Source organism: Cyanistes caeruleus, chromosome 10 (assembly GCF_971803275.1).
Source record: "Cyanistes caeruleus chromosome 10, bCyaCae1.hap1.1, whole genome shotgun sequence".
Taxonomy (NCBI): domain Eukaryota; kingdom Metazoa; phylum Chordata; class Aves; order Passeriformes; family Paridae; genus Cyanistes; species Cyanistes caeruleus.
The window spans coordinates 19,877,823-19,904,490 of NC_141710.1; the positions used below are offsets into that span (position 1 = coordinate 19,877,823).

Below are 26,668 nucleotides of genomic sequence, written 5' to 3' on the forward strand. Positions count from 1 at the left end.
TTCTTTTTCAAACAGGAGTGACAAAATTTGTGTTGTTGCCTTTATCTTTCACATTTTAAATACTATTGGCTGACAGAAATAAAGTGTAGTGTCATGCTTGGTTTACCTAAATCATTTATTTTGTAACTAATAAAAGTAAACAATTACCAGATACTGTATATATAGAGATATATAGATATATGGCCACAAATAAACTATAGTAGAAAGTTATTTTGGTTTTGATAAAGTTAAGAAAAGCACATAAAATCATATTTCATTAATATCTTGTTTTATGGCCATCAATATTTTTGTATTTTTTTTTTGTTTTGTTTCATCAACATAGCAAAATACAATCTTCTTATTAAACAATAATTATCAGATGGCAGACAATTCTTTTTATTGGTTTACATTGGCAGGTCACAGTCTAAAAGCACAACCACATCAGGCAGAAATTGCACACAGACCACCCTGGATTCTGAAGACTATTTTTTATGCTTCTACAAAAAGACCTTAATTTAAAACTGGGGACTGTAACAAGTACTAAGTAAGTACATGATTTTATTTTTTTTTATTTGGTTTAACTTTTGGGTTGTTTTTTTGGTTTTTTTTTTTTTGTTAAACAGGCAGGCAAAATAACTGAAATTGCAATACTTTATTTTGGTTTCAGCTTAATTTTAATATCTCTCTCAATGTTAGCAAACAGGCTTTAAACTTCTCAACAATCCTTTATAATAAAAGTTCAATCACCCTAAAAAAATATAATACAATAAAACCCAGGTGATTTTTTTTTTTCCCATCATGGAATACTGCAGATTTATTTCAATTTGGCCTGTTCCTCACCTTTTTGTTTGTTTGTTTGTTTTTGTGTTTGTTTTTTTTTTGTGTGTGTTGATATTGCATTTTTAACTCATTCCTGAAATCTGGAGAACGTTTATGTGTGATGACAGTCACAATACCAATATTTCTGTAAGAAATGGCTGTGGTGGGGCTGGCCCATCAATATTCAGTTTTATTAATTGTAGAAGGCATCCTCATGTCTTCAAAAACCAGACTGGTCTTAAGATATTACTCTTTATTTGAGACAGTTACCATTACTTCATTAAAAAATGACAAAACAGCAATAAACATTTTAGCTCTTTAATGAGCAAAGATCAGGTCTCTTAACATTGGAATAATATTCGTTATCCAGATTATCTTTATTTCACTCAGTGACCAGTAATATGGCCAAGAAATACAAAGTAATTTTCCATCAAGTAGTATACAATTTTTGTGTGTAATAAGCTTTCATTCTTGAAAAAGAGTAACTGAAAAGAAATGTTTCTGTTACTGCAGTTAGTTTGTCAGAGAAAGTTCTTCGCATTATCTTACAAACTATCAAAATTGCTAGTAATTTGAAAAAATGTAAAAAAAAATCACATAACTTTAGTCTAATAGAAATATAGTACAGGTAAGAGAGAAAGTATTTATCAGGGATGTGCTCTTAAGTCCATCTCAATTATTTCTTTTATATAAATGTACATCTGATTACATATACAAACGTTTTGAAAGGACCATGGTATAGAATTACTGGAAAGCAACAGGGGAATGAAAAATATCTTGTGATTTTAGAACATTCACTTCAAATCACACAAACATATGTAATATCAAGATTTTTAAATTTCCAGTTGTTGGCTCTCTCCCCGCTCTCATATACCCTCTTTTTCTACACTCTTGCCATCTGGTCTAGAGAATTAATTGGAATGACAAAGCTGATGTATAGCAAAAAGGGAATTAACATTATATTAAAGTATTATAATTAAACTTTGTAACATGCAACATGAGTTGAAACAATAAACTGAAAGGTGTAATCAGAGCAGTAATATTGGGGCATTTTTAAATGGCGAAATGTCATTGCAATTAAATTTTTGGACACACTTTACCTTACCAATTTGAACAAAATACTCTGTAATTAAATCACAGCAAATTATAAATCCTTCATCAAAGGAAATTCCATTATAGTTATTTCAAAGTTAGAAATTATTTAGGTGGAAAGGAAAAAGAACATTAATAGTATACATTTTTTTGTCTGGGATTCATCTCAGGGAGGGTCCACCACTGTATATCTAGAATGCCATAAATACCTTTAAGAACTGTTGCAATCCCCTCTCTTTCACAGGCTACCATGAAATACTGTACTGTAATTACTTTTGCTCCTTTAAAAAAACTTCTTTAGGTTGTGCCAATTGATGGAGAAAGCTTCTATTAAAAACTCCAATGGGATGAGAAGAATTTTAATTACGGCTTAATCAGCAGCACAGCCACCAAGCATATAAATTATCATGCACATCGTGCTAAAAATATCCAGTTTCCTTTATTCCCACAACTTTTATACTGACAGCACTTATGTGATAATGTTGTACCTGCCAGGCTGTAAAACTTCTCTGACTGGCAGAATTCAGCATGAGCCCCTTTCTAAGGCCTTAACAGCATTGGTGCTTTGTGTACTTATTCAAATATGTAAATATGGTCTACACAAGAAAACAGGTCCAAATAAAAATTGGTGAAAATTATCTGACATTCCATTAGTGTGTCCCTTGTGCATATTTATAGGTTTTTAAAATTTTCAGTCATAGTTCTTTCCTGTTTGTGTTGCACATGCCTAATTCCATTATGTAACTTAAATCTTCAAAAAATTAATACTTGAATGTGAATGAAAAAGTATCATTCAGGACAACTGCTTCAAGCAATTGCAAACAGTTGGGTTTTTTTGTTTTTTGTTTCTTTTTTTTTCTTTTGTTTTGTTTGTTTCTTAAGTTCATTTGATATATGTACAATTCATTTTTTTCAAAACCCCAAATGTTCTTGATATGTATATTCACATAATATTCCTCCATATTTAAATAGTAAGAGTCTTGTAGGTTGAAAGCCAAGTAATCTTCAGTAATATCACCTACTGTAATCCATCAAAAAATAAAGTTTGTTTCGTCTTGTCTGGCTATACCCTGGTTGTTGAGTGTGAATGGGGGTGGGGATGAGGATGGGGCAGAGTATTGTTCTGTCCTCCGGTAAATGTGTTGAATGTGTGTAGGGGCTGAATCCCTGGTATAGTGTTGGGGATCATTGTGATGGTGTTGGGTGTCATTAAGGGGATATCATCAGGAGACCTTCTCATAGCTAGCGTGTAGTCTGGGGGACAGGCGGTCCTAAGAACCACCTCATGTGGATGGATGGACTCACATTCATGATCCAAGTCAGTGTGCTTCATTTGGAGGGACATTATCTCCTCTTCTTGTGCATGGGTGAGATCATTGGTAGTGGTACGTTGTGGGCTACATCTCCTGTGCACGTCATGTCTCCGCTTGTCCTTTTTGTAGTACAACGCTGCAAAGGCCAGAATGTTCAGGAACAGCAAAGATGCGCCAACTGCGATAGTAACGCTCAATTCTGTTGAGTAGTCCCTTTGATCCACTGAAAATGGGCTTGGTTGTTGTTTGGGATCATCTTGCTTGGCTGTAGGAAAGGCTGAAGTAACTGAAACAGAATTTTTCCTTGTGGGTCTGAAAGTATTATCAGTCGATGGCACTTTAGTTGTGGTAGAGGTATACTGTGAAATGTCGTTAAGATTGTGCAGATGAGGTACCAGTTCCAACCAAAGGTTCACTTTATTGGCCCTATAGTGTTCTTTAACTCGTGGTTTTAATCCAATGTGAAGATACAGCTGGTCTTTCTGAGAATATCTGGTCCATGCTACTTCTTCAAAACGATTTGGTTTTGTGTGGATGAATTTTGTGTCTTGCGGCACTGGCTGATTTGGGTCACTAAAAGAAAAAGATATCTCCAATGTTACAAAGCATTTCAAATGGAATTATAACATTAACGTAATTAAGATTTTAGACTAAATGTTTAAGACTGCCTTTGGACGGAGCAGAGTGCTATTCCCTAAAATTAGAGGCCTTAATAATCTTGATTAGAAACAGCATTATGCAAAAGAACTTTTCTTTTACACATACTTCAGTGACTTCTCTGGTTCTCCAAAATGTTGGTGTCTCACAGTGAAACTTTGTGCTGCTGAGGGAAGATTGCCTGGGGGGTGTGGTAATGTGGACAAATGTCTGTGAGAGACCAGTGTGAGAGAACATTAAGATTTTCTTTATCATTTTTGGCAGCATAAAGTCCATACAACTCTGCATTTCCGTTCCTGTGAATCATCTGTGGCCTCCCAGAGGGGAAGGATCATGGCAGAGCACAACTCAGTGCAATGCATAGTCAAAAATAAGTGGTCAAATGTAACAAAGGTTTTTGAACTCCTGTGAAAAAAAAGAATTAATGAAAATGGCAAAACTTTCCAAGTTTAAAGTCACATATTTTGTGGTCAGAAGTGAGAATTTAAGGCAAAATATGCTACTGAAATAAGCTGTATTGTATTTGATGCAATATTTATGTAATTTTCTGTCTCATTGGATGAAAATATCAGTGGTGGGATGAAGGCAGGTACTAATATAGCTAGTTTTCACTATATACATATGTTATATGCTTAGTTTTACACTTTTCTAGAGTTTCCCTAATTAGTTTTGTGTATATTTTAAAATTTCCTTGCATAAAGGGATCTGCCAAGATATTTTTCCCTCCTTTTCCTAAAACATGTAAGTGGGCCAAAGGACATTACAGTAAACCTAAATACCCAACACAATTCTTAATCTCTTATCCATTCTACAAGTACACAGGAACTCCCAAGGGAGATAACAAATGGAAAACATCCTTCCATCCAAAGTTTGCCTACAAGGCCGTTCATTATCTGGTACTCACCCAGTTTTTGCAAAGTTTGTCCAATACGTCATCACCACTGCACTCAGCATGACATCATTTTTGGAGAAATTACAAGGAAATAACTCAGTAGGACCAATCATGGGGATTCCTAGTACATAAGGAACCTCATCTCCATGGGCTGCATCTGCCCATGCAGGTACCTGATCTGTCTGGCAATGATGGTAGAAGGCATAGAAATACGTAGGCGATCCAAAATTCGAGTGAAGATCTGCTGTGGCCACCGCTGGTGCAACCCACTGGTGATCAGTAAACAAAGCCAGCAGCGTTTTCCTTCTGGTCTCGGGGTTGTGCCGGTCTGCCCAGTCTGTGTACATAAATTTAATAGTTTCCCTCAGTATGTCTTTGCCTTCGGGGTATCCGTATAAGTTATCGACAAAATTAGAAACTGCGAAGTCAAAATCACTGGCTGATATGCCATCTTCGCTATCCACAATGTTCTCAACAAACTTCAACCCTTCCCCTTGGTTAACTCCCAGCATGATGTCATAGTTGAGGAATTCTCCTTGCTCCATCAAGATCTGAGGGTCGTCTGGTATCACGTCGCCGTCGATGACTGGTCCAAAGGCTATGTGGTATCTTGCTGGTTGAATGTCCTGGTCCACAAGTTCTCTGTAAGGCTTCTTCTGTAGACATTCTACCAGTTCTACAGTGTCTGACATGTTGCAACCAACTTTTGTAGCCAACATCCTGGCGTATTTTGCAGGCTGAAAGCTAACTGCCCAGCTGGAGAGAGCTGTTCCACTTTGAGCTATTGCTCTTTGAAAAAGTCCTGTGGGGAGAAATATTTGAAAACTACTGAAGCGACCTTGAAACAGCCACACAGTTTGAAAGATTTAAAGGAGTTCTTTGAAACAATAGAAAACTTTAACAGAAGAGATACCTGAATCTTAATAGTACTTAAATATACAGGGTGGGGAGATCTGACTGCTGTTGTACCTACAGGTAATGTGCATAAAATAAATGCAGTATGTGCTGAAGCAAATGATTCTCCCTCAATATAGTCCAGCTGAGGAACAGATTTTCAAAAGAAACTCAGGAAAAAAAAGGAGTGGCATTACCTTATGTAGGACAACACTATCAGATTAAAAAATATTCTTAAAATTAAAGCACCTTATAGGTTGGAGGAAAAGCCATCAAGTCTCCGAATTGGGTTGAAGTTTTAGGTATTGTTCAAGCCATCAGCAGCATGCATGCATACAACTATGTGTTAAATAAATCTATTACACTTTTTAATCTTTTCTTTGGGATTTCAAACTTGGTTTGAAAGGTGTAGTGCTTTTAAATTGGGTATCACTGCAAAAGTTTATATTCTGGAGTAATAGATGAGGAGGTACCAGGCAGCTATTAAATTGATAAGTGCCTAAGTCAAAATCCTTTCTTGTAAGGAGCTTTTTAAAGGCAGGTTTATATTGATTACACTTACATAAAAAGGGAAATGATGTATTTTACACTGTTTAGCTTTGTAATTCAGAGATTTAAACATATGTTCAGGTATTCAGTTAAGGGAAAGAAAATGATCTGGCACTGCATATAAACATGCAGTAAATCCCAAAGACTTCAGTGCAATTAACTTGAATTTATGCTGATTTAATTAGCACTCTGGACCAGGAATTCTACCCAAAGAAATAGCAAAATATGTTAAAATTTATGTTTTACTCTCCCTTCTGAAAGGATTTTTAAAACATGTCATGGATGATAGCTTCACCCTGTTGTAGTCAGTAAATTAATATAATTATTTTGATATTGGCTTTAATGAAATCAGAACTCCATCCTTGTTCTAATACTCCTTGTGCTCTCTTTTCATTTTTTCACTATATTTGAAGGGTACTTTGTGTTCTGAAAGAGATTATAAGTCTGAACCTTGTGTAAAATATTGCTCAGAAACTATATTTAGGTAATTTAGATTGTATTTAATAGGTATTTAGTCTATATTTAGGTAACAGTACCCTTTTTGCTGTTTAGTGAGATTTTTTTTCTTCATTCCCATAGAAGTTGATTTTGGTATCATACTTTTTGCACAGACTACTGAAAAATACTGGACCCTACCTCCTATAGGTCACTCTGGGTAATAAAAAATCATCTATAGTGTTCAAAAATGATGCTGATTTAAGATATATGGGTGAAAAGTTTGTTTCACTTGTGCTGAAGGGCACCTGGAGTCATTCCACTGTCTCTGGTGGAGGTGTTTAGGGATGGAAAGTGACACTCAGTTCCACCAGGAATCTTTGGTCCAATGCTTGATGAATAGCTGGATACTCCCACTGGAGGAACTGGAGTCAGGGCACTCAGCTTACCTCAGAAATGTATTCCAATAATGCACAAGATGGCTTTTGCTTTGATAAGCAACATATTTCTATTGATAAAAACCTCCCTAGGCCCTAAATCAAATCAGAGAAATGCTTTTACAGCCTCTATTGCAGCACCAGGCCCTGTAAACTCAAAAATAAGTCAGAATCTTTTGCTGGTAGGAAATGTTTTACAAGCTTCTCAGGAATTTTTAAATCATTCTAGATTGTATTAGGTCCTAATCAAAAAGTCTTCAGATAGGTGTAGAGACTGAAATGTGTAAACTCAAGCCTCTTCTTAAACTTATGACAAGTCATATCCAAGATATTATTTTCTTGCAAGATATGAGTAAAAATAAGAATGAACTTGAGCTATAAACAGCTAAAATATATTTGCATGCTTATAAGGTCAGATATTGAGCTAGTATAAATCAGCTGAAAGTCAGTAGAATTACCACAGAGGATTCAGGCATTGTAATAAATGTAACTAAATGACAAAGCTGAATTTTCACAAAGATGTATTTCATGATAAGTTATAATGTGTGTGGGTTTTTGCATATTGTGTAAATCTAGCTTTATTGCTTTATTAAATATGTCTGAACAAGGACAGAAAGTGTAAGCTACGTGTAAGGAAATGCTGATACAAACACTGTGGCTTGCTAAGTGCTACATAAACATCAGATGCTGGATTAAGTAAAAGTGGTCAAGTCCTTTGGCCATAAAACCATCTAAAGAAGTGAAACTAAACATCCCTCCTTGTGCTGAAGAATGCTGACAGAGCTATTCCTCCACTCAAACCATTTGGTGAAAAATGAACAGTATGAAAAATTATTTTCATTCTGTCACAGAATTCATGGCAGAAATTTGTACCTCACAGGACTACATTTTTATCTGATAATGTGTATGATTATTATTGCTTATGGGCTTCAGACTGATGGAAAGAAGATTTAAATGTTCAATGGGCCATAGTGCTTTGTGACCCTTATTCAGTGTCTCACCACAGTAAATAATAATAATTTGCATGTATTCATCTATATTTTGAGAGCACTTTGTGAAGATGGGTGCTTCTCTGCCCACTTGCAGGTGGGTGGCTGTGAACAGCTCCATCTTGAAATAGGCTGAATTCTTCCTCTCAACTGCCAAGGGAACCTTTCAGAGGGAAATGACAGAAGCAAAGAGAGCTTCTGAATTTATAGCTTATGAAAGAGACTGCTTGATAATCATAGAATCACACAATCACAGGATGGTTTGGGTTGGAAGGGCCTTAAAGTTCATCCTGTTCCACTCCCTGCCATGGGCAGGGAGACTTTCCATTAGCCCAGGTTGCTCCAAGCCCTGTCCACCCTTGCCTTGGACACTTCCAGGGGTGGGACACCCACAGCTTCTCTGGGCAACCTGTGCCAGGGCCTCCCCACCCTCACAGGGAACAATTTCTTCATAATATCTGATCTAACCCTGCTCTCTGTCATTTTGAAGCCTTCTCCCTTGTCCTATCACTACATGCTCTTGTAAAAGGTCCTTCTCCACCTCTCATATGTCAATGTGAGCCAACATGAAACAAAAAGGGGTCTGGAAATGTTAAGAAATTACTTTTGAACCTGACCAATTTATATTTTATTTTTTCTTTCTTTTTTTTTTTTAATGGCAGATTTAACCACCTCCAAATGAAACATAACATACATGGGAGCATGGTGAGTTGTTCTATTCAATCCAAATTTCATCAAAGCATGGGTTTGCTTTTAAAATAAATCCTCAAAAAATTACTTTTACTGAACTTTCTTCAGACCCCTTCAAAATGCCTTGATCTGCTGTGTTGACAACTTAGTGCCTCAGTTTCTCCCAAACAAAATTCTGCTCCTGGCAGAACTCTGGCCATGAGCTGGGATATGACAGGGTATCATTTGCTGGTAAGAGGCAACACATGACTATCCAAATATTGTAAATGTGGCATTTTGCACTGATGCCGTGTTACACCAAGAAGATTGATTTTAACACCACGTAAAGAGTTAGGGGAAAATAAACCAGGTGTCCTCATTCAACCTGGAGTTAATTCTTGATGATAAAGCTGGTTTTTAGAGCTCTGATGAAAGAAGATGGTGCACTGACACCCTCAGGTTACAGTGCAGTGAGGTAATGCTTACATCTTGTTCTTACAAGCATCTTCTTTTCAGTATCTCCTATTTAAGTTCAGGTAGTTATGGAAGAAAAAAAAAGATTACATAAAAATCAAATTGCAAAAATAGGCTAAAATTTAGACCACAGTCTTATTTTTCACTTAACTCTTTTTGTAGAAGTTATGTTTTTCTCTCATTTAAAAAAGCATAGTGGCATGGTCTAAAGAATCTCTCACTTCTATTGACCTCAGTGGTCTTTGTAACATGACTTTGGGGAAATGCAGCTCTTTTAATGTCAGCAGAATTATGTTTTTATGGCCAGTCAATTAGTCCCCCATGGAGATACAGCAATATAAATTAGTGGAGGATTATATGCACAGGGCACAGTGTGGTGTCCCTGGTAAAACTAATACAGATAAAAATATGTGAAAACTGTAAGACAAAAGTAACATGATCAGTAAGCAATAGCCATGCAAATGAGAGACACTGTGTGAAACTGTGGTGCAAAAATCATAGAAAGAATAAGTTAGGTGCCTCAAACAGCATGATTTTAATTCCCTGTCACCTGCCTCAACTAGAGAGAAAAGGTGTTAGTTATGGAATAGGAAAAAACATATAGAAGGAAATCCATTTGCAACTTGGATGCTTTGACAATTTTGGATCATGCATGCAAAACATTCAACCATTCTTTTATTAGATGACGGCAAGTGAACTCCATGCAGTTTCAGACAAAAGATTTCTGAACTAGTTATTTGTTTCCTTCACACAAAATAATAGTTTTAAGCAATTCAGCTGTTAGCCTGAAAAGAGAAACTGTGTCATTTTAGTTTTCTTTAAACTCTGCTCCTCAGGAGAAACTAAACATGCCTTTCACAACTGTCTGAATATAGATGACCTCATCTACTCTGAGCATGACTGACTGATTTTCCAAAAAAGACACCCTTAGGTAGGAAAGAAGAGAGACAAAAATGATGCACCAAGAAAATGTTGTTCAGAAGTCTGCTATAAAGTGTTTCTACAAAGCTCCATAGGAAAAAGAAGAAAGTGACCCAAAATTTAAACATGCACAGAAGAGCTGAGGGAGAAGGAGGCTTGTACAGCCTTTAAAAAGTTTCTTAATATTGAGCTGAACTCAAGAGTTCATAGAAACAAAGAGAATATACAGAACATCACATAGTACTAATGGTGGTGGCATGCAGACACCAAAATTGTCAAAATTTGCAACCTGCATAATACCTTTGGTTGAATTGCTCCAACGGTTACCTTCAGAATAATGGGATAAAGTCAACAGATTGACGCATGAACCGCCTGCCCCAGATCCAAAAACAGTTATTCTTAATGGGTCACCACCAAAGAACCCAATATTTTCACTAGTCCATCGCAAAGCTTGAATTAGATCAAGGAGGCCGTAGTTTCCTTTTGCTGCTTGGTCCCCAGTGCTCAGAAATCCTGTTAAAGTAAATGAAAAGAGAAGGGGTTAGCAAGGGCTCTTCTGAGTGATCCTGTTAAAATCTTCCAAGTAAGATTTCAGGACTATATGCCATTAAATAGCGTGCAACTACATAACTTTCCATTATGTCCCTGGGAGAAATTTGTAATTTTGCTCTCCTCCTGAAATTAAAAATATTTGGTATCCACTCTTTTGGCCATGACAAATATATGTAGCAAAGATGAAGATACATCCCAGGCAAAATACTCATCTAAATCTTAACAGGTCATTGCTTGTCATTCCCAAGGACTTTGTGTTGATTGTACTGAGTTTAAGAGTTTAGGAAACAGATAAGATGTGGTTGTTTTCTAAATGATTTGGTCAACTCTGTGTTGCTTTTCTGTACTTGGATGCAGCCGTGAGCTTTGCATGTGCCTGAGATGCAGCGATTACACTTCCCTGTAGACTCTCTTTGATCCTGTCCTGGCAACTCATTGTCTTTTACTTTTTTCTCTGCCCAAAAATGCAGTCTATGCCACAGGACAAGCCAGACTGAACAATGGGAGCAGCTCTCAACTCCCTGAGCTCCATCCCATAGTCATTAACCTGAGTTAATTGAATCTACATTAAATGGATAAAGACAATTTAGGTAGTTTCCATGACCCCTTAACAGCAAAGAGCTCAGGGGTAATCTGGAGAGCACTACAATTGCTCCCTTTTATTCCTAGAGGAAAAGTGTTGGAATGTGTCAGGTGCAGGAAGGACTGTTCCACACTTAACTCCCAGCAGTCCCTTCACATTTAGCACTGCTGCTACTCTTGTCATTAGAGCCTCCTGACTCTAAAAGATGTACAGCAGAAACTCTGGAGAAAGTCTCTGTTGATAAAAGACCTCGCTTTTGGACCCCATTTGTTGACATTTCCAATTTTCTCAGCTTCATAAACAAATGTTTAAATACTACCAGCATTATGAAGTAGTCCATACCTCCATTTGCATATCAAACTGATTTGATGCTCACTAAATCGTGTAACTGCTTTTCAGTACATGCTTTGTAGAGAAATGCAACGATTACAACAATTATTTCCACATTAATTAGATATCAGTGGGTCTTCTAGTCTCGTCAAAGTTCTACTGATTCAACTCTCTTGAGTGCAGACAGCCTACTCAAAGGAAGTTTACAGTAGTTTTGCAGACAAATGGCTCTCAAAGGAGTCCTACTCTTTCATTATGACAATAAAAGCAGCTTTTAAGACATTTCTAAGAAGACATATGTGTGTATACCTCTATGTAGCAAGGACTTAACAAGAATACAGATATGTGTGTACCTATATCCATGGATATAATGAACATATAATTTGTTACTTTATTATTACTCTGATTTGGCTTCAAATGACAAGCTTGCATTTGATGTTCTGCCCTATGTACAGAGACATTTATACCAACAGCCCTTCTTTGCTGTAAACGGCACTGAAAGCTCACTGGCCTCACTGCCTCAGCAGCTTTGTTTGTGTAGGTCAACCCTGATTTTTGTAACCACAGAGAGGGAAGAGGAAAGTGGCATAAGGTGCCAGGCCAGCAATTTTCCCACTTCCAGACCTAATGTACCAAGTCTAATAGACACACTTCATTCATTGTATCTGTAGTAAATTGTTGCTCAATGCTAGACTTTAAAATAACCACTCTTTTACAATTGAAACCTGCCATATTTATTATCAAACTGCATAAAAAGCAAGGTAGCAGCACTACCATAGAAGAAAATACGCTGTTGGCATTCAGGAGAAGCCTAGAAAGGAAGACATAGTTATAATTAATTCATTCATTCTCACTTTACTCTTACAGCTCAGCACTGAGTTGAGATTATGATGATGTTATTTTACTCTGCTTCAGGCTCCCTGTGGCCAGAGGGTTGGCGTGCATGTGAAACATGGCCCCAGAACAATCCTGCCTGCACAGGAACATTCATTCTTGCCTTCATGCTCCAGTAAAATGTTGTTCCCCATAAGTAATTTTTAAGGACACGGAGAGATGATGTCTTTGAATACCATGGCAAATGAGATTACAAATCTAATGAAAGCTCCCTAACCAGTGTCACTGCCTTTGTCAGCCTGCTTGGAGTTGAGGGATGGTACCGGGGACTGTGATGGAATTGAAACGTAGGAATTTGTGGGAACTGCAGGATCCTGTGGCTGTACACCCTGGAAAAGTATTCCCCTTTCTTTGCATAAGTGTATAGCTGTGGAAATTCAGTGACAAATCAGTTAATCATCAAGCACACAGGTGACTGCACTGATTCCAGGGGTTAGCACAGACAGCAATGAGATGAGAGCACTTACAGCAGCTACCAAAGCTGTGACATAAACATGACCCTCTTTGCTTTTCTGCTTCCCCTGGCTTTCAGATTCCCTGAGTCTGGTCAGGATCTGCCTCAGCAGAGCTGCAACTTTGCTTCGAAGAGATCCAATAGATTTCTCAACATTATTCCAAGGCATTTATTAGGAAATTAGATGGTGGGGTTATAGCTGAGCTACTCTGATCACTCTGAAGGAACACAAAAACTTTCTGAAAAAGTTGTTTTCTTTACTCTGTGTAATATGCAGCACAGTAAAAACCATAAGACTTCGCCTGGAAAAGCAACAGATTAAAATTATAGACAAAGCTTTAGGGCAAACCCCTGGTGTCAAACCAGTTCATATCGAGTCCCATAGCTGTATGAGGAAATGAGATATCCTTGGGAGACTATAAATGCATTACTTTTAAAGAACATTCATGAATCTCCTGTTGCTAAAAGTAGATATCAGAAACCTTGCATTCAGTTCAGGGAATGTGCCAGGAGGGGGAGCTTTCAGTTTATTAAAAAAAAAAAAAAAAAAAAAGGAAAAAGACAAAGCTAGTAATATTCTCCTCATTCATCTATATTAAACAAGTTATGACTTGTGTCCAGAGCAACAGCTCTGATGCAAAAGAAATATCTCACGCCTCCTCAGCAAGAACCACACTGGCTGATTTCCATATCTGCACAAGATGGATGATGATTGATGTTGACTTTCATGACATGAAACATTTCTATCTCATTTTTCAGAAGCATAAGAAACCTGTTAATATCACCACCTGTTCATGACTTTTTTTTCTTGTAAGCAGTGGTATCAGCATGGCTTAGGAGCATTCAGAATGTCATGAAACCAGAGATGGGACTGATAAAACAGATGAGGTTTTTCTTTCCAGTTTGTGGTTTGTTTTTTTTTTTTTCCTAGTGAGAAGTGCCTCAATACAGATAAACTCATGGAACTGAACATCTGGAGGGAAGTGTTTTAACAGCAGCATCATCCCCAGCCTGCAGGTCTGTGGGTGCAGGTACTTATTCCTATTTATCACAGAGATAAAACAGAGATTGGAACAATAGGTTTTGTCTTCATCCCAAGAGGAGCTTTCAGTGGGTAATGGATATAGATACCATACATTTTGGTGTATTCCTATGACACAACCATTATACTATCTAGTTATTAAGCTTGCAATTTTCAGACACTGAGAGAAACCTGTTCTTGCTGAAAAGGTCTTGTGTGTCTGAAAGTTTCTTTGTTTTTAAATTGTATCAGCTAGTCTATTAAAATATATTATCTCTTTCTGCACATACTGTCTTATTATTATCCTTGGATTGCCATCTCACCAAGAATGCTGCTATCATATTCTGCCACCTTTTGCTCTTGTAAAAAGAGGGAAGCAAATTATTCCTTATTTCAGTAATTCCAGGAAGACATTTGCAAAAAAACTTAGTTTTGCATTATTCTCTAAAAAGGTCAGATTGAGCTAATTTTGTTCCATAATTAAGTCCTTCTACTGGAAATATTCCAATCATCAGCTGAACAATTGCTATTTTATATTCTGAATGGAGAGGTTATCTCTTCTTTTATCTCCTCCAGAGGAGCAGACTCTAATAGAATTATGGAATTGAGGATGTGGTCTTTTGTGAGTTTAAGAAAGAGATTTATTAAGCTCATTTGGACCATTTCTCTGTTACATGTCTGTTAGACAAATATGCAGAGAGTGCCACAACCAGGCCCTCTATTTTGTATTAAGATAAATTTTTATGCTTTATAGGCTTATCTGCCTGGGTAATGATTTCTGCTTGCCATTCAGATAAATCTTTTTCTAATATGATTCCAGCATTTTTTTAAAGAGTAAATAAAATAATGGACTTGGGAAACTTAAAATACTTAGCTGAAAACCTTAGGTAGTTTGAATTATTTTAAGCTCTGGCCTAATTTGAAGATTCAAATTAATGCAGAGAGGGAGGCTAAGATAGATTTTTTCCTAATGTAAGGGACTGCTGCAAGCCAGTGATGCAGTGAGAGACCAGGTGCAGGCTGGTGGGTATGAAAATGCCATTTCACATCACAAGAGACCCAAATCATCCCTCTAACGAGTTCTGTCCGTATGAGTGTTTGATGATCCAGTGACCTTCGTGGCTGAAAGGAAGCAAGGGGCAGAATGTCTTGCTGGACACACACCAAAAAATATCTGCCTGTGAGAAAATACACAACAACAAATGCTACTCTAAAAATAAAGCACAAGAGCATATAAAAACTGGTCTGACATGCTTAAAGGGCTTTTTCCAAGAGTTGTGTCTCTGAAAGCAGTAACACTTAAGACTTTAATATTACCCACCTGTTTAGGCATGTGTTATAATAACTTAGCTAGGTTTCCAGTTACAATTCCCTGTGCAGTCAAATGCCAGCTTTAATTTTGTTAAAAGCAAATGTTAGATGGTACAAGTATAAATGCACCAAAGCATAGTGGAAGAGTACAGAGCAGTTTTTGAGGGCAGAATTTGTATTCCCTCTGGATTCATTGCTCAGGACTTTAGTTCAACACCTTCTATAAATATTGAATGGTAATTGCCATATACAGAAATTTTCTACTGCCCTTTAAACTATACCTACTCAGATAGGAGTGTGAGCAAGATAAGCAAATTTTAAGAGAGGTGGTTAAACTTAAAGAGCACATTTGTTTTCATCTTAGTCACCTCTCTAGACTTCACATCAGCTAACCAATCTGAATGATTTACATGGGCAGCAGCACCATGAACATTAATGTACATGTGATATTCATGAAGCACAGGATGCTGCTCCTCGCTTTGCTGACCAGCACTTTCTAATTTTAATGACATATTTTAGGCATGGATAGGGGATAATGTGGCTAAAGGACTAGGAACTCCCATAAGAAAAATGTCAGAGAATATGAACTATTCAGTGCATGAAAAATATTCCTCTACAGACATCTGCAGTGTACCTCTGCCTGAGAATCAGACAAGCAAGTATTCTGAAAATGCTGCTCAAGCAGGTGTTTTGTGTGGAATCCATTTCATACACAGAAAAGTGATTGCAACATTAGCAAAGTTCTTGTCTGTTTTCGTAGCTGCCACATGTATATTGGTAATGAGATTAATGATTTCAGAAGTGCAAGATTTTAGCTTAACTCCATGAAATGTGAATAGTACCATGCTGCATCAGGATGCACTCTTTCCTGGCTGTTTCAGACCAGAGAATCACAGAATCATGGAATCATTTAGATTGGAAAAGATCTTTAAGACCATTAACCCAGCACTGCCAAGCCAATCACTAAACCATGTCCCCAGGTGCCACATCTACACATCTTTTAAATCCCTCCAGGGATGGTGACTTCCTTGGCCAGTGCTGCTGCCCCAGCAGTCAGCCTTTGGAAATTCCCAATCATTTCACCAAACTAAATAATTTACAGGGTCGAATCAGTAAATACACAAGCTTGTCAATATATCATTTGGCATTCTGTAAGTATGCATGGAAGAAAGTGTGTGATGAGCTATGAACTCTGATGTGCCATTTCAGCATTGGACTACTGTTGCAATTTTTCACACTCCTCCCAGGGTACTAAACCCTTTGAATTAATATTAGTGAAGTTGCCCCTACAAAAGGGGTGGATATCATAAGAAATTCTTGCCTGTGAGGCTGTTGAGGCCCTGACAGAAGTTGCCCAGAGAAGCTGTGGCTGCCCCATCCCTGGAAGTGTCCAAGGCCAGGTTGGAAGGGACTTGGAGCAACCTGGGCTAGTGGGAGGTGTCCCTGCCCATGGCAGAGGGTTGGACTAGATAATCTTTAAGGTCTAACACAATTCATTCTATGATTCTACAATTCTGAGCATCCTGTCGATGTTAAAACAGATTATAAATCCATCATTCCTTGAAGTCTGTGAGAAGAGGGTGACTCTGCCTTTAAAGTTTTGGTAAAGAGATGATAAAAGTCTGAGAGTGCTTTGAAAATCTGTACCTGCCTCTCTTTCACATTGTCAATGCTCATATCCCACTCTGCCTGTTCTGTCATGTCGGGACAATTGTGGGGAGGGTCTCAAATTCTGGGTATTTTGTGTGTGCATGACATTGATATTTCAGCCTTGTCCCTGTGACAATCCCATGGCTGCACAGGGGGCTGTGGAATGGGGCAGGGGAACAGGGATCAAAGGGCCTCTCTCTGCTTGCCAGTCCCTGCTCCAAGTACAGCACAGCCACATGAGACACCAGCTCTACAGTAACTTATTATAGATGATCTCTGCTGAAGTCAAAGGAAAGGCTGATAACAATCTCAGAGACACTTTGAGAGCTCTATAAGCAATGGGGACAGTCCACTAGATGAGATCTTTAATAAAGATTTCTGGATGCGCTGTAAAAGCAAAAAAGCAAAGGAGGAGGCGAGTCCAGTCTCAAAAATACAGCTGCAGATACTGATTCTACAAGATTTTAACTGAGATGTGCTGCCACATATTAGAAAGGAGAAGTGAGCCTTAAGAACTGATGAATGACATTATGGCATGGGTGGACACAAGAGGCAGCTGGAGTGCCTTTGATTTGAATGTGCCCTCTTCTTTGAAAAATACAAGGAAAAAGATGGGGTTTATGACAGAAAATAGCAGATATCTGAGAATATTCTCATTTTGGAAAAAACAAGAAATTCTACTGCTATCAGAGAACGTCTGCTTAAATGCCTTCCACAAGGTAAAAATCATAGTTATTAGTACATGGCTGGGTCATGCTCTAGGGCAACTCAAGTTTTAGTTTAAAGTATTTAAAAGTTGCATATAAAGTCTTCACAGGATGTTAACATTATATTACAAAGTAATCCACTAGCAGTGCTCTTATGAAACACTATCTGAAAACTTTTACAATAATATAAATAAAATCATCCCTAAAAGACAGCATAGACAACCCAAAATCTTACAGGATAATGTGTGGAACAACAAAAATCAGATGTGGGCTGATCCTTTCAAAATACTCAGCCAAAGACAAGGAAAGGCTACATGAGAGAAGTCCACAGCCAAATCCAGCACTTGACTGTCCTACTTGGCAGAAGAAAGCAATGCCCTGAGGGAGAGATTTTTATCTTTACCAGGATTGAGTGCACAGCTGTTCCAGTCCTACTTGCTCAAAGTAGTGCAATATGCAAAATGAAGCAGCCCACAGCACATTGCACCGAATATCTGCCCTTTTCCGTGGTCTCTCAGCACCCAAATTTCCAGCAGCAAGCTCAGGAAGCAGGCATTAAGATATGCTGGCCTTTCATGTAATATTCCATAACTTTTAACTTTAGATGACACAACTCAAGGCAGCAGCTACAAACCCAGTAGAGATTTTATAGAGGAGAGTTAACAAATATCAATGTTCCTAATGTGCAAGGCTTTTAAGCTGAAAACTGACCCCATAAAGCTCTACTTTCCATTTTCATTCAAGGTTTGGGCAAAATGAGTTCATTATTTGAAGATATCCCAGATGGGACTTGAAGATCTTTCTACCCAATATAGCTGACAAATTTTTCCTGTATAATAAGCTGTGTAATATGTGCAGCTACTTAGAACTACATGCAGTTCACATCATTTAGGCAATATATTTTAATTGATTATTACATGCCAGAGAATATTTTTTCTGACTTTAGCCTGGAAATCATCTTTATAACAGTCACCCTGGCTCCATATTAATGCCTTTTTTCCCCAATAATATCATGGAGTTTGTCAGAATTTTGACTATGTGGTAAATGAGAGAAAGGATGGGTTTAATTTCACTGGAAGGGAAAATTCATACTTTAGAAAAAAAAAAAAAAAAGTAAAAAAAAAAGAGTTCCATTGAGAGGGACAGAGCCATAATTTTTGATTCTTCTTTCCCAGTGTTGAGATTTGCAATGAGGGTCCAATCAATGCTAATATATATTCCATGAGCTGATGAAAAGGAAGTTAGAAATCTTCATGTAAAACTGTATATGCAAATCACTAGTTAGAAGCCTAGCAGCTATTTGGAAGTGCAATCTTTCAATCAGAATGCAGAAATTATGGTGCTAATTTACTGTGAACTTAAATCTCCTTATTTCAAAATAAATAGAAAAGATTAACCGTTGGACCAATTTATGAAGAACTCCACTCAGTATGTCATTGTTTGCATTCTTAAATCACAACTGGAGGCCTTTGGAATGTGACTGTTGAGATAAGATTCAATTCAGGAAAGTTTTATGAACAGTACAATACAGGTAGAGGTCACAAAATCCTGTCTTTTGAATGAGTTAAACAACACATCAGACTTAAATAATCAAGATCTGACTTGTGTGGCCTGCTCAGTGAAGACAGTACTGGGAATTTTAATAAGTTTTAAGAAAATCTGAGAAGCTAAACTTTTCTGTCTTCCTTCTTTCTCTCTTCCTCCACCTTTCCTCTTCCCTTCTCTTTTTGCAGAGCTTAGTCTTGTATAATCAGCATCAGCATCATTCTTGCAGTTCTGTTGTGTGAATTTCTTTCTGTGTCCACCACGCTCCTTGAGATAAACTTGGGGCACACCCTCCATTTATCACTAAACAAATCCTGGGGAGCACTTGGCAATATTTCAACCCCAGTGATAACACCCTGCCAGCTCTCTCCACCTGCTCTGGGGGTGACAAAGCCCCTGTCCTACCTGTGCCATCAGCCCCACGCCTGCTGCCCTGCTGCAGCACCATGAGCAGTGGTAGCTCAGGGAGCAGGAGGCTGGGAATGTTCCTACTCAGAGAAAAGGACTTTGGCCAACACTGAGAAAGCTAGAAATATAGCAGGTTTTCCACTTTATACTTGCTGACCTCTCAAAGTCTGTGGGCATTTTATCAGTGGCAAAAGATCACTCAGAAGAGCAAACCAATTAAAAGCAAATACAAACATGCTTTTTGACCATCTGAGCCACGAGGGAAAGCTTGGGGAGGTCTGTAACAAAAATGTGTTGTAAACAACTATTTTAATCCACAGGCTTGTGCTAGTGGGATTCTTATGCTGTTTTCATTGCTATTAAGTGAACAGCAGAAACATTTGTAAGAGCATATATGCCCAGATAGAGGCATCAAATCTAATTTTCTGGTAAATATATATCAGTTCTGGTAAAATGTGAAGTAAGAATTAACTGCATCACCATAGGCCTATTCTCTTCCTACACAGCATCCTGCCTCTCCTAATATAATTTTTTACTTTCTGCTGTGTCTGAATTTCCTATTCCAGACAGCAAGGTGCTTTATTTCTTCACTGTGATTTTACTCTGCTGCAACATACATTTTGTGTCTTAAAGGCAGGGAGCTGAAGAAGAGTCAAGGATGGGATGAGGGTAGCTGTTACAGAGATGGGAACTGCCATTTACCCAAAAAATGATTGCTATTAAACTATTCCTCCCCAGCAGAATCCTGAGGGATTTGGCTACTGCTGATGGTACAGCTGTTAAACAAAACAGTAGGACATAAAAGATATGTATTGATTTATAAATCATACACAAAACTCCTGCCTATGTCTTTGGAGTGGTCTTATAGAATACCTCATCACATGCATATCCCCTACCTTTTCTAGCAATAATTTAAATAAATACAAGATGTCAAAGAATTATCCTTAGTCCATGGAAAAGGAAGGAAAAAAGACTCAAATCCACACAAAGTTAATTGAGGCTAGAATTACTTAAGCTCCATCTATTGCAGTTTCACATTGGTGCACTTCAATTAAGGCATAATAGGAGTGAAAAGTAATTTATACTTATAGATTAGATGTCGTCTGTGAAAAATCACCGATTAACTCACAGTGGGTTTCTGGAGTACCAGAGGAACAAGCCTTGTAGCACTCTGAGTTTCACTTTCCAGTTGGCACCTTGGTACCACAAAAGCAAAGCTGGAAAACCTTTATTTAGAAGTATTAGTAAAAAACGCTCCAACACATGGGCACACACAGACTCATCAGGATCTTGATATCCAGGCTTGACCAAATAAAGATCCATTCCCCCAAAGAGTACTAGCACAAAAGCACCTGTACTGCTTGGAAAACCAACCTAAAAATCTTTATCAGCTCACATTTTTACTCTGTTTAATTACAATTAGAGAATTCTTTGAAAGGCTGCATAGTGCAACCTCAACTAAATTCTGAGCTCCAGTTTTCTGTTGGATGTTGCATCCTGTCCTTGTACTCTGCAGTGAGTATTCATCTGAAAATGCTGGACCAGGGTCATTGCTCTGCTAAATCTAATTCTAGTCAAGTCAAGAAAACTCACCAGTTCAAACCAAGGGTGTAATTCCAGGCCTTTCATCTTCTGAGATATGTAAAAGCATCACATGAGTAACTACATTCATAGGCACAGCATCAAACATGGGGCACCAACAAAGTGTCTCAACTAAGTAATATTTAATGGGTAGCATAAAATAATTGATGTTTCATCGAATTAAGCACGTGAGATGATTAAGTGTGTGAGATGATGGGAAGCTGAAGTAAGAGCCTGGAAATCTCTGAAAAGAAAAATGTGTGTACATAGGCCATCCAGCTCCCAATAACTGAGGTTGCCCTACATTTAAAGATTTTTGCAACAAATAGAGTGGAAGAAAAACAGAGTCCAGCTGAGGTAAATACACTGTTAAAGATGCTAACTTTGCATTTACTGCCCCTATATTTGGTCCACAGCAGGAAGCCTGGTGCTCGATGCTGCCTGCTTGGAGAGCATCACAACAGCCTCATTCAGCAGGGCTGGTTCCACCTGTTGGCCATCACAATACAGAAATCTGGGAAGTGGCAAAGTGGGGAAAACTGAACCAAGAAAATCTAAATTATTTCATGTTTCTCTCATGTATTTTAAAATGTAACCCTATTTTTCTTTTTTGAAACCTATCCTGTATTATAATTATATATATTATTATATAATTATATATACAATTATACATAATGATTATATATAATTATAAATGTAATCCTAATTATATAATTATATATAATTATAATTATTGTAATAAAAATATAATAATATATATATAATATAATAAATATATCATTATAATTATTTAATACAATACAATTACACGGTCTTTGAGTCTGAGGGTTATATTCTTCTGTTACTTTTGCATTAAATTAGATGTCTTTCAGCTTACAACACCCCTTACAGCCAAACTGAAAGCAGGAACACCAGTCAGAGGTCACAGGGAGCAGATTCTCAGCCCTGAGCAATAACTGGATTTATACAAAATGGTCACATCTAACAAAACAGTGCTCTGAAGACCACAAGAATGTCAAGCACTGCATAAAGCAGCTAAGAAACGTTATGACAAGGAGTGTCTGGCTGAGAGGCATCACTTTGCTATTCTGCTCTTACAATTCTTACAGCTTACTCCAAAGGGAGCTGATATGCCCAGGATTCACACAGTAAGTAAAATGGTGCTAATCTGTTTTTAATACTTAAGCAAATACTACAGGTTCTAAAGGCACTTTCTTAGCCTCAGATGAGTTGGAAAATCTAATCTGTGCTAATTTTCCCAAAACCAGATGGTACATGAATTAAACTGTGTAGACCCTTTTAAGCTTCAATTCTCACTAGGTCCCTTTTGGGATAACTAATGTTCATTTCTTAGGGCTCTATTCTCCTCCACTTATTTCTCTTAAGCAACTGAAAACAGCCTCCTTAATTGCACAGGAAGAGACACTCAAGGGGAGAAAAGTCACAGAATTTGGGCCTTCAAGGGATTTTGTTATGTATGCAAAGCTTGTCACTAAACCTAGTATTTTTTCATGGACAGCACAATGCTATAGTGTTATTTACAATGGGAAAATATTTCACTCCCATCCAAGAAATGTTGCTAGCTGTAGAAACAGGACTGTGACAGGAAACCTCATTCAGGTATGTGAATTGAAGGTATGAACTCACAGAACTAAAAACCATCTCATCTGAAAAACAAAGATCACAGGCAATAATGTATTAACAGGTGATTTTAGATGTTTATTATTGTAAAAGGCTTAAAACCTCACCACAGCCTTGGGCTTGACTATGTTAGAAAGGTAACAAAGAGTGTTCTTAGGGTTTGTGTAAAGGAAGTGAATCAATATGTGGAAAGGAAAAACTGGGAAGAGAAAATAACATTAAAAGAGGGCTTATTAAACCAAATCCATTCACAGCTTTTCAGTGGACTGAGAGGAGCAGATTTCTGCTGATGCTGTTGCAGCATCATAATCTTTAAAAAAAAAAAATAATTCAAAAATCCTGCAATAGCCAGAGAGAGGACACTGTGTTCTCCTGGAGCTGCTCCTTGCACAACACCTGCCACCTCTCCCTCCTCTCAGTCAGACACTTCCATATGGCACATACAAACCCAAGTCCCAAGATCTTTCATTTCAGTCATGATCTGCTCCTTAAGGGAGAACGTTGAGGGAACAAAATACAAATGGTCTATTACTGTTCTTTTTTCTATGACATTTACACACTTCCCTGAGTTACTCTGGAAATCAGGATGGTTTGCAGAGGGTTATGTTTTTATCCTCACCTTGAATAATAAGTTAATAGGAATACTCAATATATAGGGACAAGGAGACATCACAAAGAGAGGAGTGACAGACCAAGATTATAGAGGAAAGATGAAATGGAAGAGGGAGTTGAACCTGGCTCTGAATTACAAGGTCAGAAACAGGATTTGTTAACCACAGCCATGGAAAACAGAATTATTGTGCCATTGCATTTTGAAGATTTTTTCCAGCCTCACGCCCACCTTTACAATTCCAGTGTGAATGCTCTTTGAACATACTGCATAACGTAAGCTGGGTGCTAACTGATGAAACAAATTGAGTTTTAATGGACTTTGCTCAACAACACACCCCAAATGACACATCAGTAATTACCATCAATCTAAAGCAACATCCTGATGAAGTTACTGAATGTAAAGCGCATCTGCTGATTGCAAGGGATTGCATTCTTGGTCTGCTTGAGATTTGTCAGAAAATGTATTTATACTCAACAGTAATTCTGCTGACTCCAAGTATTGCTGCAGTTAACAAAGGCATTTCTGATGCTGCAATATTGAATCACGTCCCATTTCTGGCAGAGTACTTCTAGCAAAATACCAGCTGTTTTCAGTGGAGGATCAGTGGGATACAATCAGTTGATGTGCTGCCTTGATTAATCTTTATATGATTTCCCAGCTTCTAACATAACTTTAGCATGTTAACACGTGCATAACTCTATATTTGTGGTCACTGGTGTAGAACAGGTCAGGTTCCTGTGTTCTTGGGCTTTACTCAGGAGAGAGTTACTGAAGAGAGAAGTTCATCTCTTTTCCTTTGTAAACTTCTGGAAACAGCAGTGATGGGTTGACTGCAGACTGTCGAAAGGGAGTGGCTCAGTGACTCATTTAGTGTTATTTTGTGTACCATTGCTGTTTTCCTCCATCAGAACAAAAGGTACCACATGGTTTCTGCTTTTCAGTGATCCGTCAGTCAAACCCAAAGAACATATGAATCATTTTGCTAATTGTAATGGAAAAATCACATGGAATTTAAAAAAACCCCATAGAATAAGTCCCTAAATATTTAGAATTAGTAGTTTTAAGACAATGTATTTCTTTCTAACATGGAAATCAAAACTTCTGCTGTATCCTTTTTACTTCTCGAAATTGCAATTATTTTCTGTAAGTCTGAAGGACTAACAACATTATGGAAGACACTTAAAAGCATTTCAGTGGCTGGAATACTGTGTTCCCCTCTGCTGTCAGTAAGTCAATACCCAGCTATGACAGTCTCTATGAGGGTGGATCTAATCTAGCCTTGAACTGATTTTTTCCCAATCTCCTTCATGCTTTTTCAATTCTGTATTTGCTGCTTCATTCTAAACCCTTTTTAAATACTGCTGTGCTCTGCCCCAGCTATTGTTTCCCAGTGTGTATTCATCACAGTCAACAATGTGCTCTATCACACACTAAAAGTGGCTAAACACAAACAGTGCTGTGCAAGCTATGAAAAATATTTACTTTAATACTGTAAATCACTGCCTGATAGCTGCTGGGAACAGGCCATGTAGGAGAGTTTATGCTTCCTTCTACCTTTGTCCCTCTTTCCAGAGCTGTGCCAAAATAGATAGAGAAAATGGGGAAAAGGCTCTATGCACTAAAAAACCTGTTGGCTGAAAAAATGCTATGGCTGGACAGGCAAAATCTTGCTGTTGCTTGGGACCTCCAGGCTTCTTACATTTTAAAGATGTATAATTTGAATCCCTTCTCCTGTTCAAAGCATAGGAGGAGTTGTGGACCTAGGAAGGTGTTCTCTGCTTTCAAAATTGTAGTGGTGAGTTTAAATATTTTATTTTTTTTTTTTTTGTAAAAGATGTATAGTTATATATCAGGATCAATGAGTTTCATTGTTGACAAAGATCAGAGAGCCTTCTGCACACCACAGTATCCACACAGACACTCTCTCCCCACACAGAGCAGGTACTGACCAGTGCACAAAGCAGAATAAGGAGGCACAGCTATTACATAAATGATGAGAGATCAGAAAATAGAGTAACTGAGCTGGGGTGTAAGAATGAGCACATCCAATACCTGTATGGAAAAGCCATGCAAAATGGAAATCCTTCCCTAAGAATTTGCTCATGGGGGTTTTGCAATGTTTTCCACAACATGTGATTGTTTTCTGAAGCAGCAGAGCCCATGAACTTAGTGAAGATAATTCCATTCATTTCATAGACTCAGCATTCCTCATTTAAAACAGAGACTGTACATTGGGACATTTCCTACTCTTTGCTGCTGTTGTAACAACATCTCACATATAGGTTCTGAAATCAAAACCTAAAACTATTTCAAAGTGATTAATTCATTGGGGAAGATACTTACTATAAAATAACATAAAATTTGCTTCACAACTCAATTATTGCATCTATTTACTGTTTCAAATAGCACAAAGGGCAGAAATGGAAGTAGCAGTTATTTCTTCACAATATTGGTTCCTTTCATCTGTTTTCAAATTAGTAATCAGATCCTTTTTGTCTGTACTCTCCCTATGGAGGGGTGAACTGAGTGAACTTTTCACCCCTAGAATCTTTTATATTCAAAGCATTTGGTTTCCCACAAGCTAAAGAAAAAATAATTACGCAATCTTTGTTTCCACTGCAGGTACCTATCAGGTTTTAAATATAATAAATGCATTCTGGCAAAGTTAATGTACCATAAAATCAAGCAGACTGTATCACTCTTTGATACATATACCTGGTAAGCCACCACTGAAAATAACAGTAATTTATGCAAACGGATTATTCATCCATGGCAAACCCACCCTCTCTGTCAGGAAAGGTATTTTAAGACACATAAACATAATCCCCTCCTCCCATATGTTTTCCCTGAGCCTATTATTTACCCAGGATGCAGTGCCTGGTTTAAGTCCTGCTTTTAGTCAATTTTATAGCCCAACTGAAACACTGGAAGTCAAGCGGCTCAATGCAAGGTCACAGGATGAATCTGCACCTCTGCACAAACCAGGGCTCCAACGCAGACAGCACCTGCTCCCCCACCCTGGACCATCCTGCCTCTCCTCTGGACAGCATTAACCTCCAAAAGAGCTTGGTCCTGAAAATTCTGTCATTAAGGGGCAGGTGAGGCACCTGAGACTGGGGGGCAGAGCAAACTGCACTGGTGGAGCCAGCTTTAATCCCTGCTGGGCTCCTCTGCGTTGTCACACTTGTATTTATCCTTCATGCCACAAAACAGTGCAGATGCCAAGGTCATAAAAAGTTTTATATGGCTGTGCATGCC

At 37.9% G+C, this 26,668-nt stretch overlaps 1 protein-coding gene across 10 annotated transcripts in view; it reads right to left on the reverse strand.

Moving 5' to 3' along the window:
* Window positions 1–846: 846 nt before the first annotated feature.
* NLGN1 (neuroligin 1) overlaps window positions 847–26,668 on the reverse strand; it is a 483,239-nt gene continuing 457,417 nt past the window's right edge. For 7 of the 10 annotated variants that reach the window (XM_086843333.1, XM_086843330.1, XM_086843336.1 and 4 more), the window contains 3 exons: window positions 10,421–10,633; window positions 4,765–5,554; window positions 847–3,776 (listed from right to left, as the gene is read on the reverse strand). In XM_086843333.1, the coding sequence (XP_086699459.1) occupies window positions 2,954–3,776; window positions 4,765–5,554; window positions 10,421–10,633 (1,826 nt within the window). In that variant the 3' untranslated portion in view covers window positions 847–2,953. The remainder of the gene's footprint in view (window positions 3,777–4,764; window positions 5,555–10,420; window positions 10,634–26,668) is intronic. The other 3 variants (XM_086843337.1, XM_086843335.1, XM_086843331.1) reach the window with 1 other exon arrangement.